Source organism: Lepidothrix coronata, unplaced genomic scaffold (genome assembly GCF_001604755.1).
Source record: "Lepidothrix coronata isolate B3197 unplaced genomic scaffold, Lepidothrix_coronata-1.0 Scaffold1, whole genome shotgun sequence".
Lineage (NCBI taxonomy): Eukaryota > Metazoa > Chordata > Aves > Passeriformes > Pipridae > Lepidothrix > Lepidothrix coronata.
In genome coordinates, this window is record NW_016690181.1 from 15,235,584 (window position 1) to 15,252,422 (window position 16,839).

At 35.9% G+C, this 16,839-nt stretch overlaps 1 protein-coding gene across 17 annotated transcripts in view; it reads left to right on the forward strand.

The window, feature by feature from the left end:
- SOX6 (SRY-box 6) overlaps window positions 1-16,839 on the forward strand; it is a 375,776-nt gene that overhangs the window by 338,602 nt on the left and 20,335 nt on the right. For all 17 annotated transcript variants that reach the window (XM_017809700.1, XM_017809785.1, XM_017809710.1 and 14 more), the window contains one exon: window positions 4,058-4,166. In XM_017809700.1, the coding sequence (XP_017665189.1) occupies window positions 4,058-4,166 (109 nt within the window). The remainder of the gene's footprint in view (window positions 1-4,057; window positions 4,167-16,839) is intronic.

The following is a 16,839-nucleotide window of genomic DNA, read 5'->3' on the forward strand; positions in this document are numbered from 1 at the left end:
AAAAAGCATTGTTACGTGGGAGCGTATAAATAACACACATAAATTTAAGGGCAATTTTACTGTTAGCACACACATTATTATGGAATAGCCAATAAGTGTATAAAACATAGTATATAAAATTTTATGAAAATATACTGTGCGCATCAAAAATTCAGCTTTTATCTAAGTGCAGAGAAAAAGCCATTATTGTGTGCTTACTGTTTCATTGCTGTTCTTTCACAAGATCACAATTTTATATTTGTTTCTAGTCATTTGAAGTTTGCAGCCTTTACAGAGGTAGGGGCTACAGATTCCTTTTGCTTTACTCCTTGCTTCACTGAATCATTCTTTTACCTTCCACACGTGAAGAAAGAATTGATACTTTCTGGCAGAACGTGACGGAAAAGTTGCTAATTTAATGCAAAGCTAAAAATAATGCCAAAGGGGTTGAAAGGCTTGCTTGGCGACGCTGGAAATAAGGGATAACTATCTAGCAGTCTATCTGTCATCACTGGGGCCGCTCCATCACTGACTGTGATAATATGTGAATATGATGGATGCCACAGCCTTGTGGCTCATAACATTTAACATTCATCAGCTCTCACTAACGGGGGCTTTATAATTTAAATATCTTTATTTAATATGCAACATCTACCTCATACATCATAATTTCAAAGCACTTAGAGAACCAACAGTCCTGCAAGACAGTTGAGCAGACTTTAATTTTTTCAATAACTTTTACGTTTTCTGCATGTTTGTGACTGACAACGCATAAATAAGTGCCTAATCATATCACAGAATGGAAAATTAAGATTTGGCTGCTCAGGAGGTTCTTTTTTCTCTTCTTTTTCTCATTTTAAAGGAAGGATTATTTTTACTGAGTGTTCAACATATAAAGAAGCACAAAGGATCTGATTTGTGTTGGGAAGTGCTTTCGGTTTTCTAATGCCAACTCCAGCTGACTGTGTTGGTCTAGTCATGAGGAAGGGTTGTCAGTGTCATGTCTTAGACCTTTTTTTCTGAGTTTGAAATGGGAAAACTTAATGTAACTATACAGTATAAGCTCCACAGCCAGCACAAAAAAGCCCAAACCAACAACAACAACAACAACAAAAGAATCTGTTCAAAATAGGGGTCCAAAATGCTTTCTCACATGAAAGAAAACACCTGCACTGTCCATAGCAGCATACTTTATTGCAAACTCACCAAAATTTTCTACTAATGTCAGTTAGGGAGGCAGCAATCTATCCAGTAGCTGATGCATATGTGTGCAGATGTAATGCATGTGTAGATATATTTGCTATATAGATATATAGCATATTTGTTAGTGCAGCTACGTATAACTATGTAGTTTTAATGAAGGTATGTCTGTTTTTTCATATAGGAGCATGAAGTAGAGAATCAATCTTCCTCTTAATTATTCTGGGCAAACGCATACTTTTAAGGGATTTTTAGTGCTAGTACCTATTCTTTCTAGGATGAATTCAAGACAGGAGCAAAGACAAATCCCACTAAAAAGGATTTGAGCTGGGTGGGAGAAGCTTCCTCTCTAATAATAAATTTCATGTGAATTTGTTCTATTTTATGGAAATGTAAAGGCATCTACTAGATAAAAACATTATTAGTATTGAGGAAGAGTTTTCTATTTTTTTTTAGTTCTTTGAATTTTTATAAAACCAATGCAAATATCAAGCATTTTTTTCTATCACTATGATGATAATTTTCAGTAGAAAACCAAGCAAACGAATTACTTTAAAAGGCATTTCAGAGACTTAAATATAACTAGCTTTGTTAAAGCTTTTTATGATTAGGAGGAGGGGTTATGAGTACATCTCCTTTGTTTGACAAGAGCAGGTATTTTTATGGCATAAGTGCTTTCATTTTACTGTTTCTGAACCTTATCATGTAATTTTCCCTTTTCTCCTTCCATGTCAAAATATTGATATTCTTTCAGAAACTTTCTTTCTTCTTTTTTTTTCTTTTTTTTTTTTTTTTTTTCTGAATATTTTCTGGTAAAATCAAAGAGAATGAATGACTAGAAAGATATTCCAAGTGTGCATATTGATATGTAGCAAGGTCTGTTGATTTTTATAGCAGAAAGGTATTTCTCCTTCAAGAATACTGCAGGTGTTGTATTAACATCCTTAAGAAAAAGCTTTTAGTGCAAATATTTTGGAAGAGAAAATAAATGTGCCAAAAGCTGTTTTCTTAGCACTGATCTTTGTTTTTATCTCAACTGCAAATCAGCCCTTTGCAGTGGAACACAGAATCCTTGACAAACTTATTTTTTATTCTCTCTATCAGTAAAACCTATCCCATCGTGATGATTCAGGTGTATTGTTACATTGCAAAACATCTTTCAGTAAAATATTGAGCCTCTAGTATTGCAATGCCTTTCTGCAGTCACATTTAATTTGTAACCCTTTCTTTTCTCATGATTTCCTTCATATACGAAAGCTCCTTCATCAACCGTGGATTTTATGGAAGAAAATAAGCAAAGAACTTAACAAATATAAAATGCAGAGTTATTTTTTTTTTTTTTTGACAACTGGAAGATTCTGAGGAACTTTTAGAAATGCAGTTAGTACCTGAAATGCCTCAGCTGCATGTTGTGGCAAATCCAGTGTCAGATTGTGCTTTCTTTTCCTCTGCATATTAAACACAAAAATTTAAAAAAATCCATGGTTGAAGGAATCAAAAGCATGAGGAATCAAAACAATTCCTCACTTGTCCTGGTGAGGTTTCATTGCTAAAACATAATGATAATAGAAAAATAATCACATTGGAAAGAAGTAGTTGGAGGTGGAGCAAAGGAGGAGTCAAGGCCCTCAAATACGTTTTGTCCTTAAAAACATTTCCAAATTTCTAACCATCTTTTAGGAGAGAAACTCACAATGTTTTCTTATGTCTAGTAAGCATAGCACAGAACTAGGTCATTGAACAATAGTCTGAACAGCAATCAGCACTCTACTTCTGCATAATGCATTAAGTATAACATGGAGAAACTGTTCATAGAGCTGAAAGCTGGTATTTCATGTCTCTAAATTCAAGCTGACATGACATTTAATATTGTTTCATAGTAATGAACAACAAGGTTTCGTTCATTCACAAGTACAACATAATGCCAAGTTTAGTCTGAAGAGGTAACAACAAGGCAAGAGGGAAAACACGCTATGTTCCTCCAAATGAGAATGCTAAATTAATGATAACCATTGAACACTTTGCTATTGATACACAGTACTACAGAGACTACTACTGAGAGACAGTATTACACTGTCTTTTGTAGTACCCTTGTCCAGTAGTTGACTGAGGAACTGGCTTAACAAATAAAATACCTTTCAGTTTCCACTTTCTAGTTCCAGGTTTCCTGTGGAGGTCTCCAGCTCTCAAAAGCTTTCTGTTTTTCTAGGAGTGGGCGGTCCTTTTTCTTTTTTTTTTTCTTTTTTTTTTTCTGTCTTCTTAAGTTCCCTTTTCACTGAGGTACAATTTAAATTTCTATACAAAATAATATCAGTTCTGTCCTCTAATATTCCTTGTTTCAAATATATGGCTTTGAAAACCTCTGCATAAAATTCAGACTTGTATTTTCACAGAGGTATGAATGCAAACTCAAATTTCATAGTGAGGAAAAAGTGCTTTTTTCATTAAAATAACAGTGCATTTTAACACAAACTCTTCTTTCCACTTCTGAATTTTCATGTTTCCCAAATGTTGATTGTCTTTTTCAGTTTAAGTTACAAAATAAGTGGAAAGGCAAAGTGAGCAGCATCAATCAGCACTGTGTGCTGCCAAGAGTGTTTTGTATTTGCATGTACAATCGTTTATGCATTATGGCAGTGCAGATCAAAATAATCTCAAAGTTTCTGTATATGTTTCACATTTAAAGCTGATTTTCATAAATGCAAACATTCAGAATCTGTAAAAAAAAATTGTCCCTGAGCTAAAATTCTAATTAGATGCATTCATTATTTGTTCGGATTTAAAAAATAAGGCATGTATCAATGCATACACATATGCACAGGCATATAATGAGAACTATCCTATATGGAGCATTAAGATTCCTTCTGTTCTTTTCCAGGAGAGAACAAGATTTGAAAATTTAGGCCCACAGTTAACAGGGAAACCCAATGAAGATGGAAAAATTGGCCCTGGTGTCATCGATCTTACAAGGCCAGAAGATGCAGAAGGTGAGTTGCAATTTTGACCATGGGTTATTGAACACTGCATCACAGAATGATATGGCTGAAACACTGCCAGTGTCATAAGTACTGCCTATCTTACATCCCAGGGTAACGCTTGATTGATTTCTGTCTGAATTTGTGAGATTTTGGTAAGTCCATAACGAAGGGTGGAGACATGAAAAGGATTATATAGCCATTTTAGCACTTCTGCAACACAACTGTTTCTCCCCCAAGCAACTACCCATTTTAAACTATTAATAACATTTTAGGAAATATTGAGAAAATTATCTCAGGAAATATATATATATATATATATATATATACATACATATATATATGTATGTATGTATGTATATGTATATTTTCACCAGTGCTTAGAATTTAGCAGCTTTGAAGAAGGTTAGAACATTTTAAGAAATCTACCCACCAGGACACTCAATGCCTATTCATGATAAAGCAAGTAAAATCTACTCTCAGGAAGCTGTAAAATGATAATGGAAAAATATTTCACATTTTCTGTATGAAAAGGTCTTTTTCATGATATCAACCTTTAGTGCGCTCATTTCAGTGAGGGTTCTGTATATATCTACATATTCTATATGTGTTAAGCCACAGGTGGAAATCAGTGTTTGCCAAGACTGAGTTGAGTCTCCAGCAGGATTACTGTGCACGTTCTGGAAGTGGATGTCATTTTACCCTATCATACATTAGAAGAGAACATGTAGGCATATAGGAATCCTAAATAGTCATGTAGTAAGTCATGTAATAAAATTAATGTACTATTGAGATAGAATATTATGCAGGATTTTGCCTCTTCAATTTACTTTTGTTTGAGAGTCATTTCACTCTTTTTTAAACTGGGCAAATTCTAGTTATGGCTTGGAAAGGTTAAAACACCTCTGATCTTTTCCATTAAAATCCAAATGTCTGAAAAATCCAAAGTCTCATTTTTTTCTTTGATCAAAAGAATAGGACCAGTAAACTTTAGGGAGCTGTTACTTATGAGCTTCATTTTTTCATCTTTTATTGAATGTGATTAGCCACTGTTGTATTATTTGAAAACAGAAAAGTAATGAACAGAATGTAGATGAAAACTTTCAGACAGGTGTTTTGCAATGATTCTGGTTTTCTAGAAAAAAGGAATTGGGCGATACATGGACTTCAAAAATACTTTTTGACTAATCAGTTATTTATAAACTGCTTTATAAAGGAATTTCCATCCAGCAGCAATATCTCATACTTCAACGTGTTAAAGAATATTTTTTTGTCAGTTTGGGTGAAAAGTTGCAATGGAATACTTACAGATACGCAGTTACTGGTTTAGATGACACCAGGTCTCTGATGACGCTCTTGTTTTAGCTCATTTCCTTCAGTTCATCCATTCTCTTTCTACTATCCTTAATTTAGTATCTTGATACACCTCGGGGTAGTGACAGCCCCCCCTTGTTATTGGATAGTGCAGAGCAAAGCTTTGACATATGTAACCCAAGCTACAGTGATGTGTGCCAGGTTAAGGATAGTGTACGTCTTTCTAGAGCTAGTGGGGCATTTTGGGCATGGTGCGTTGCCACATTAGAAATCTGAGTTCATGAATGGATTCAGATTTCCAAAATTTGTTTAGCAGCCAAGAGATATCTCTGGAAAAGAGGTGCTGGATACATACCTCTGCTGATCTGAAAAAAAACATTGGCAGGAGATCAAAACTGAGCTGCTTATTTGTCCTTCTAGTTGCAGACAAGGTGAATTTAGATATCAGCCAGATGCAAGAAAAAGACATTCAAAATATCACCCAAGTTTTGCCCCTTATCTCTGGCAGGCTGGCTAAGAGATGACACTTCTAGCTTGATATCATTTAGAGTGGAAGGCAGCAATCACAGCATCCAGGATGTGAGGCTTCTAGTATTTTTTCAGTAGCTACTGGCTCAACCACTTCCCTGGGCAGTCTGTTCAAATGATTGACAACTCTTTCAGTGAAGAACTATTTCCTTATATCCAATCTAAACCTCCCCTGGCACAACTTCAGGCCATTTCCTCTCGTCCTATTGCTTGTTCTTTGTGAAAAAATACTGACTCCCACCTGGATACAACCTCCTTTCAAGTAGTTGTAGAAAGAGGCAAGGTCTTCCCTCTGCCTCCTTTTCTTCAGGGTAAACACTCCCAGCTCCCTCAGTCGTTCCTCATCAGACTTGTGCTCTAGATCCTTTGCCATCTTTGTTTCTCTTCTCTCACCTCCTCTAAAAGTACTTGGTTGCATTTTATTGTGTTGCCACAGTCATAATGTCAGCTGAATGTCAAAGATTCCTAATAGGCACAGTCATATTCTTTGAAGACTCAGTGTGTTTCACACCTTCCTTTCTGTTTTGTCATTGTTACTTTAAATCTTTTTTTTTTTAATTTTTTTTAGGTATCACTTGAATGCAGGTTGATGTAGATATCTTTAGATAGTATTTCTATGGGGTTTGTATGGTTTTACACAAATAACACAGTCAAATAGAGAATAAAGATTTCCAAAGTGACATATTGATGGTCAACTTTTGCTGTCCTTTCTTTTCTCATCAGAAGTAGATCCAGATCTCTGGGGCCCAAGTGCAGTTGTGACAGAGTGGGTGTATGGCTGTTAGATCTACCAGGTGGCTCTACTCTCATCACTAGAATTTTAGAACTTCAGAATTATGGAAGTCACTACATTTAGAGAAAATATTAATAATTTGTAGAGGGTCCTTTTAAAGTGGTGGTGGGTAACGGGAGCAGGGGTGGGGCAATGGTGTAGCAGATTTTTTCCTGAGCTAAGGACTCCAAATTTAGTCCCACTGCTGGTCATAAACTGGGGGGAAATGCAGTTTGGGCTGCATTCTGATCCGCCCACTGACCTAGACCAAAGGGGCTGTGGAAGTGCAATTCCGCTCCTCCATTTGTACCTTCACACCTACATTTCCATAGGAAAATGCCCAACAGGCATTTGAGATCTGGGAAGTCCTCCTGATTCTCATTGTTTTGATACAGCCTTTAAGGTTCAAGTAATTTGTTATGAGACATATCAGCAGACTTCTGTTTTATGGAATGCTTTTGTAATAGAATCTAGCAATGATTTCTCTATGCACCTTACATCTTTTCTATAACATATGGCAGTGATCTGAGTTTGACAGGATCAGAGTCATGTTTTCCTGTAATTTTAGGAGTGCTTGAGGTACTGGCTCATTGATCAGAACATGAAGCTACATTTATTTTTTTTCTTGATTCATGAATTATAAGATAAATCTTGAAATTCTTCAAACTTAGCAATTACACAAATGTGAAACACTGTAGAATATTTTTTCTTAACTTGTTGCCCCTACCCAGTGTGTGAAAACTTTTTTAAGGTTAATTAAAAGTAAGAGTTAATTAATGGTAACTAGATGTACTTCCAGAGATGATCTGGTGTGTGAAGTCTTCTTCAAAGTTTGTGTTACTCATAATGGGCTAACAGTCATCTGAATGGAGGCCTGAAAATCATTAGCAAGAGTTTTATATTAAATGTGACATAAACCAACATTTCTATTACTTCCTTAGCCACCAGCAGGACTGAGCTAACTATATTAAAAATCATGCTCAAACTGTATTCAAAACATTGCCACTGACTGTGACACCATTGAAGAATAATCCACAGCTGTTTGACTTATTTCATTACCTGAAGTCCCAATTGTCAGTTGAAATATATGATATATTTTTAGCTAGCAAAATTCAAAACTATGATTTAATAGCCTCATAAACATTCCATGACTGATATCCAAAATTATAAGCAACAGACAATTATAGAACTAAACAAAAATGTCTGGTTTTTTTCCCCGAATGTTATCATTTTAAAGGAAACATCAGTCTTACTGTAGGTGGCTTCATGATTTTGAACATTTGAGATTGTCAGTACTGAAATACAGCTACCTGGCATGGACACACCAAGACAGCTTTGAATCCAGCTATAGCTAAAACCTCTCTTGAACATGACTGACATACATCAACTGAACATAGTGTATAGAGTGTAGTCAGGAGCCATAGGTAAGCCCTGTTTAAATTTCAGGTCAGGGAACCTATATAATACTAAGTATTTGGTATAATAAACACTAAAGTATTTGATTCTCAGTTACTGAGAATATTGCATGATGTGAATATGCTCTTTTTGGTTCAAGTTCTAAAAAGGACTGTACTTTCACCAGTGCTCACTTTTGGGTGATAGTGCTGTTTCTTTTGAATTGTACAATGTGCTTGATGTTTATGGATCCTGTGCTTGTATCATGTGCTCTATGTTTATGGATCCTTCTGGTTTTGGGATTGTGGTCAAATGTCTTGGAAATTTGTAGGAAGTGTGTTAAGGTTTTGTTCTCTAGTAGATAGAAATATGCAGAGTAGACATAACCTTCCTTTTGAAAATTACATGTTTTACCTTAGCTCAGGTTGCAGTGTGGTTTCCTTCAGCAGTCATATTCAGGGATTCAAATTCCATCAAGACCTGATCTTCTTCCTGTCAAAGAATTGGATCTGTTGAAATGTAATTTTCTTGATTGACTCCTAGGCCCAGGGCAAAAACATCTGAATGTTATTGTTTTGCCACTACCTCGCTGTCTTATTTTGAAATAACTTCTCTCTGCCCTGCTTTCCTAAGTGAAAAATAAGATCTGTTGTAAAGCTAAAATAATTTTTATAAAACATATTGAAATAGATGAAAATGCGTTATCAGTACTTCATATTTAGTTCTACGTTCATTCATGTCAGTACATTAGAATCAGTGGCTTGTGAGTTAAATATTTGGCCTCACAATTTGCCATTTGAGACAAAAAAAGAGTTCTGAGTCCTGTTTTGACTCATTCACATTTTTCATATGGTAGATCTCTCGATTCTGTCAACCTTGTGTTTAGTACTTGCTGCTTCTTTCTTTGATAATACTCTACCAGTGTGTTGAGCATGGACCATAGTTCTGAGGATAGGTACAGGCCTGCTAGTTTAGATAGAAACAATTTTTAATAATATGGTGGGATCTATCTATTTTACCTGTATCTATGTATTAATTTGTTCTTGTATTCGCCTAATGAGACTTTTTCAAAGTCTCCTAGAGGATAATATTTGCTATGAAACCTAGTTGTCAAGTCAGTCATTAGAGCCCTCAGCATGGGACTGGCACCACCCCATTCTCCTTAAATGCCCTCCATAGTGCCTGTGTCCTCTCTTTACCTGCTTGCTGTCTCTTACTCCAGTTTGTAAATTCCTTGGATTAAAGATTGTGGTTTTCTATATACCAAGTCACTGTTTGAGATTACATAACTTTAAGCCTCATCGGTTTGTTCCTGGTGTCTTTGAACAATGCTCCAAGTAGGCTGACTGGAAGCCAGTTGCAAGCTGGCTGATTTTGGACCTGAACCCAGGCTTGGAGTAGCACAAGCTCACCTTATCTTTTAGAAGAATATATTTCAATTCATCAGAAAGCTTAAGAAACCAGTTCTACAGTTTTTCAGATGATGGATTTGTTGACCAACATATAAAGTCAATGAATAGCTCAATATTTGCAGCAGTTAACACAGTCTGTCTTTCTGACACCAGAGCAGACATCATGACAAGTGCCCGGGTTTTGAAAACCTATTAGGTAAGAAATAGATCAACACTTAATTAAAGGAGCACCTCTACCACATGCTCAAAGCCTCAACAATCTTCTGTACACCCAATAGTAAATAATTGCCTATAGAAAAGGGTGAGAGTTCCTTCTTTACTTTGAAAAAGGTTGACTTCGAGCAGCCAAAGAAGCAGGTGAAAGGGAACCATATATTTGCAGGCAGATCAATCTTGGCAGGCTGCCAACATGCTCCAAACCTGTGAGGTAACTTGTTTAACACCTTCCTCTGCAGAGGTGTAAACAGCAGGTAGTACATGCATGATAAAGCATCACCTACTTTTGTGACAGAGCTTCGTAAATACTGAAGGAAAGAATGCCTCTCCACTCCAGTATTTGTCGCACATAAATATTTGTAATAGTTGCTATGGCAGTTGAGAGAGGAAAGATGAAAATCAGAAAACTGTGAAAGCCGTCTGAAAACAAAGAAATGTTTCTAGAGAGAATGCAGTAAGCTCAAGTACTGCAATTTTTACTCATCTGAATTCTTGTTATAGGTCTTTGATTACAAAAGTAAAATCCCGTAATTGTATCTTTATATTTAAATATGAAATAAGTTATTATCTTAGTCAATTAGACCAGTTGCTAAAAGGTGGCCTTCATTAATTGCATTTGCCATTTTTAACATCCATGAATCTGATTGTGCCTGATACTTGAGTGATATGCTTAAATTTTTCAGAATAATTCATAGCAGATCAGGAATCTGGGAAAAAGTACTTAGGCCCAGTATTTCAATTGTGTTGGATGAGATTCAGCCTTGGAGTAACTCAACACCTGCAGATGGGATAGGAATAAGATGTCTTTAGGAACCACCCCATCACTTTTCTTATGGCAACCACCTCATGCATCTGGTTGTTGCCAGCGTCTCCATAACATTTTAGAGGGGGATCTGAAAAATCTGAGCTGGGAGTGTGTGGAGTGATCTTTTCATGACATTGAAACCTCTTCCTCTCAAGACACTAATATTTAGCATATAGTAGGCTTCTCACATTCAGAATAACAAATCTGGATGTCCTCCACAACTGTTAACTTTTGATTTTCAAATGTCTCAGATATCTTTTTCCTACTGCTAAATATGAGGCTTTCTCATTTGGCAGTTCTAAGCTACAGTAATTGATTCTTAGAGAATAGTACGTCTATTTAAAAAAACCCTCCAGTTAGAATTTCTGATGTTGTACAATCAACCACACTTACAATGCCCTGAGTTTTACATAGGAGTGCCTATTAGCACAGTTATGGCTAAGGCCTTGTCCCAGTTTCCATTATATAGTAAAACATTATTTTCAGGAATTTAAAAGGCAGCTGTAAAAAGCAACCATGGGCTGCAGTTTTACACAGAAAATGTTCGACCATGAGAAAATTGTCACAAATGCTGAAAGCGTCAGTCAGTTTGCGTAGCTATTTTTGGGTGGACTGAGTGAAAAATTAAATATTCAGTGATTTAAAACATTTTTTCACACGCATGTACAGCCACCAGGTGTAAAACACCTCATGGTCCTGATTCTTAGCTCTGCACATTTCTTGGTATTGCTCCAATATTGCAAAAGAAGCTTGAAGCTCTGTAAAATAGCATAAAATTTCCTGGCACAACTGATTTTTCAGCTGACAGAGAAGGACACCATTATATCATACTGCATGAAGGAGGAAAGAATCTTGCCCTTCTTCCTTACCTCCATGAGCACAGGGAATGGAGCAGAAATATGAATGCATTGAGAGAACACCATATATTCTGGCTAAGCCTGAGCAATTGATACAGATTCAAACAAGTCCTCTTTGTACAGCTGTCTATTTTTCTAAGTCTATACTCTGTAAGACTGTTTTCTTCAAGAATATCTCAGCAATAGAAAAGTGTTTAAGAGCATCTGTCTTTCTTCCATGTAGGTGTGCCAAGCGTCGAAGTGTCTAGTGCAGAAGTTGGTAGCAAGGGGAAAATAGTTTCTTAATTTGTCCTTTCACAGAATCAGTGGTCCAAAATTTGTGTGGGGTGAGCATTACAGTATCTTCACAGATTCTGAAAATAATAAATGATTATGTTTTCACTTTGGACAGGGGTAGCTTCACCAGGCTTAAAAAAAGAATGATTTGCAAATTTTCATGAAATACTCCATTCCATGGCAAATCCTCCATTTTTTATCCAAACCAGGTTAATGTGGTAACACACTGGGACATGCCATTGCTGTGTTTGTAAAAATATTTTCCTGATTTCACTCACAAATCCCAAATGCACAGGTATACCATATTTTAAAGTATTAGTCTGAAGAGTTTTTCCTAATATTTATTAATACTTGCTAATTTACAGCTCCTGTTATCATGTTGCTTTTGCTTCTCTCCCCTCATGATATATTATTTACTAATTATATTATGAGTTATTGTAATATCAGCACCCCATGTGAACAGCAAGGAAAAATGGCATATATGTATCCTAGCCCTAGGTCCTTGCCATCTAATTACGGATAAGACAAGTGAGAACAGCAAACATTGGATGGAAGGAATTAGTTATATTGATACAAAGAATGATGTTGCATCATTCAGAAAGTGACAAATTATTGAAGATTGAATCTATGAAATGAGTCACTAAAGCAGTGACTACAACATGTTGAAATATTTTGCAAAGTATTCTGCATTTCATTAATATCAGGTAATCTGAGGGAGGCATTTCTGTAGAGCTCTCTCCCATTGTTAAGTGTAGTTCCCTTTTACAAACCACATGGTATTTAAGCTTCTGAAATTCATTGTGTTGCTAAAAAACATGTGAGCAAGCAAAGAACAGTGTTCAGTCACACCTTGAACAACGCATCCATCAAATATGAAATCAGACTGCCTTCTTTCTCTGTGCTGAATTCCTGTCTGTCATTTCTCCATCTTAAAAAAAAAGACAACAAAGCATTGACTGAAATATGAATGGATAATGTCCTATGGCCCTTGTTCAGGCAGGATTTCTTTCAACAAAAAACTGTTAGGGATGACTAAAGACTGAAGAATCAATTCCTGTGTTTCAAATCAGTATCTAGATGTTCTGAATGTTCTAGGTGACACTCATGTCATGAGAATTTTGAAATTATGTGAATAACAGCTCTACTGGCAGTCAAGTTGTTACTTTTATGGAAACATTTTTATGTTAAATAGATTAATGCATCCCTCTTTTTATTATTTGGACTTTGAATATGATTAGTATAATAACAATAATTTCTTAGCTGTTAGAACAGCAGTTTTTCTGAAAAATAAAATAAAATAAATAGATCTTGTCAGATACCTAACAATGACTATTACAATTATTTCTCTTGGGCTTGGCTGTTTTGTCCGTAGTTTCCTTTCTGTGGGCCTCTATTTTCCTCAATTGAGTATGAAATAAAATATCAAAGGGAAACAACCGTACTGTTTGTGGGAATGTTGATTGGCAATCCCTCACTTCTGGCATGATAACTTAGGCTGAGTAACTTTCAACTTAAATATGTTTCACATTTCTTTTCTATCAATAATATCTATGTCAGAATGGGGTTGTTAGCATTTAATTAATTGTCTGTGAAGGGTCTTGAAGTCTACAAGTGGCACATGATTGAAAAATCTGATGACACTTAAACACCTCCCCAAATTTATGGAAGAGACTGTTTCTTCATCCCAGTTTCTATATAGATGTTTCATGGGTCTTCACAGAGTAACTTCTTATACTCTTATGTTAAAGCACATGTGTGACTGTGTCAGCCACAAAAAGCTTAAGTCAAGTCTTAAACACTAATTAATTCAGTTAATATTCCATGTTATTTAAAGCATTATTGTATTGTTTTAGCTGCATTCCATGCCAAATTTCCATGAGGGTTAGTTTTGCCATAAAATGTGGTCAAGAAATCTAAACTGTTTGTTTAAGCCATCAAGCAAGTAGCTGCATTTAGAAGTTTTAATTTATTTAAGTAATACAGATTTGGGAATGGCTGGCTGTGGAGCATGGATGTGCTAGTAGCTTATTTAGAAGTATTGTTTCAGTATTTAGTATGGCCCAACTAACAATTCAGCTTTAAATGCTGCTGAGTGAACTGCTACCACTGGTGGAGCTCAGAACAGTTGCTTTGATTTCCCACTCAGAAGATATTTCACTATTAATTTTAGCTTTAGATTTTCAAAGGGGGAAAGATATATATGCAGGTTATGAGGATGGCTGTGAAAAACAGTGCAGTGATTTAATTGAGATTAAGAATTTTGCTTGCATATGTAAAACAAATGTACTAAAAAAAGTAAACTCGCTGCCACCAAAACTGAAAACAAGGCACTTTGGAAAATATATGCTGATATATAACTGGCTAGAATTTCCTTCATTTTGCAAAGCCACGAGCCACATGCATCAGCTCACCACAAAGTCATTAGGTCTTTTTAAACTCAGATGAAAAACATTAACAAATACCACAAAAGGCTTTAGTATGGCCCCTTTGTTCATTCACATATGGCAGTTTATAACTCCTGCACCACTTGGGTAGTGTGTTTGTTTAAGCTGCCTCCATCAGGCCAGCCCTGAAAGAACAAAAGACATCTTGAGCGATCCTAAGCAGGAAATGGGCTAATCTAAACATGGCTTGTGACACTATAAGTAGAATAGAAAGGGGAGGGATTGATTAGTCATTAATGTCCAATTGACTCCATATGGATGTTGCAATAATAAGGCCTTTTTCAGTGCAGTAGCAGAGTTATTGAATTAGAGGTTTATGTTTCCTCAGAGCTGACCTTAGGGAATTCCCATTTGGTTCTTCTTGTTGATGTTTTAAAGAGAATGGAGTCTCTTAACAGGAAAAATAGAAGTCTTATCATAACCAAGTGGTTGTAGCTAACTTGTGCTACAGTATATTCCCACCCTTTAGTATTTACTTAGCACATTTCAGAACCCTTGCAGGTGAAAATTTTAGTGGCCATTTAAATATTCTAGTATTTCACGAATTGCTCGTGGCTTTCTCAGTTTTTCTCCCCTTTCATTCACTGACATGCAGCCTGTAAGAAATGTTCGGTGCTCAAATTCAACTGAATAATATTTGTTTAGCATGTAGAATAAAAGGAATTTGACATTTGTGTTACCATGTGACCACAGGCACCCCTGTCCCAAACCTAACCATGTTTCCAGGTGGGTATTTTGCCAGTGATAACAAGACATCACTGACAATAGTTCATGGGGTGCCCATTTATATTGCCTGTCTTGTTAATAATAAAGAATGAGAAAGTCTGAATGTGGTTGGGGATGAAGTAGTAAGAGGCAGGCAAGGGGCAAAGCAGATAAATGTTACACTGTAACTGCTACGTCTGATTACAGTGAAGCATTATTAGTAGTCATTTTTGCAACTTTCTCTAAATTGAACATTGAACTTTTAAATATTGCTGTATTTTTCCCAAAGGCTGCATCTGTCTGTGCACAGGTTAAGAACAGGACAGGGGACTGCCAAGCCAGTTTTTCATGCTCCCTCTTTTTATGGCATTTCCATGTTTATGAGTAACCCATCTCTTGCAATAAAAGGGTGGTTCCTGTTTGCATGTTTATTGGGTTCTAGTCTCTGCAATGCAAGCTGCTAGCAGTGCTAGTTGTATTACCACAGACAGGGCCAGATATTTTGGAGGTGGCATCAGTATTTTCCAAAGTAGACAAATATGTCACTTCAGCTTAAGAATAACTGATGATAGGAGCTTTACTACTAACCAGTCATTTTTACACTAGGAACATAGAAAGATTGTCTTTATTTCTGTGTATCCTATCTTGGTATGTGTCCATGGGAGATGATCTGCAGTATGCTCTGTAGATAGGCAGATTCATTATCTGGGGGGAGTCAAAAGAAATGTATCACTTCAAACATGAGTCAATGGCCATAGAGTGAAGAGTAATTAAGGGATAACAGAGTGACTGATAAAAATCTCTTTTTTGCTGTCACTTCTTTTCTCTTTTTTCCTCATCTTTTTTTTTCACCCTTTTTTTTTCCTCCATTCTATCACGTTTATTATTGTTTCTGTTCTGGTAACATGCAAAAGCCCAGTCTGAGGTTTTGTTGTAGATGATGTTTAAAATGGAAAGTAAAACCATGTCTTGTTAAAGACAGTAGGATTAACCCTAATTTGGCCAGGATTTCAGGAAATATGCTAAGAGATAGGCATTTTAGGCACAGTCCTAAGATTCTTTTCATTATTAAATGTTAAAAAGTCAGATAAAGGCAGGAATAAATAAATAAGCAATGTAACATTGTATGTTTCTTAACATTTACTTTATATGACAATATTTATCTTTCCTGTTGATGATCAGATTCTTTTATCTTTCTAATGTTATCTGATTAGAGAGCAGTCTCTTTAGGAACAAAAATATTTTTTCAAATTATTTTCACAAACCTGTAACATTTTTAGATTTATTCTTCGATGTTCTCAATATTGCCCCTAAAGAGTAGTCTGGAATTCAGCTTTCACAGAGGGGTTGCCTGCCATACATCCACAAAAAGTGATCATTCTCCTTTAATCTGCCTTTAGTTGTAAATCATTAAAGTCATGACAAGTTGAGCAAATGCAAAGGATGTAGGAAGTGAGGCACTGCACATGTTCAGAAGCTAAAAGTGTCACTTTGAGAACAGCCCCTGTCTTTAGGCCAAAGTATAGACTTTACCAACTAAGCCACTAGGGCAGCCAACCTCTACTGCTTTTGCAATAATTATAAATTCCGACCAAGCTCTTAATTCTGGAAATCCCTCCCCCTGTGATTGTGTTATGAACAGTAACTAGCAGATAGAGCAATAGAGAGACAATTACCAACTTCCTCCTCTCATCTTGCCCTTCTCTGGTAGTACTTTTCCATTTTAGCTGTTATTTTTTGTTTATTATTTATTAGACTTTCCTGAAAATACTTTCAGAAAGACACCTACTTCTTTGCAATTATATATATATTTACTTTTAAAATTTCAGGTGTCTCTTTCAGCCTCTGTCAGTAATAAATATAATTATCATAACAGGGAAAACCCCCATACTTTGTTAAATATGTTGAAATTGTTTATATAGGGCACAATACTGTCAAAATATCTGATTGACAGGATGAAG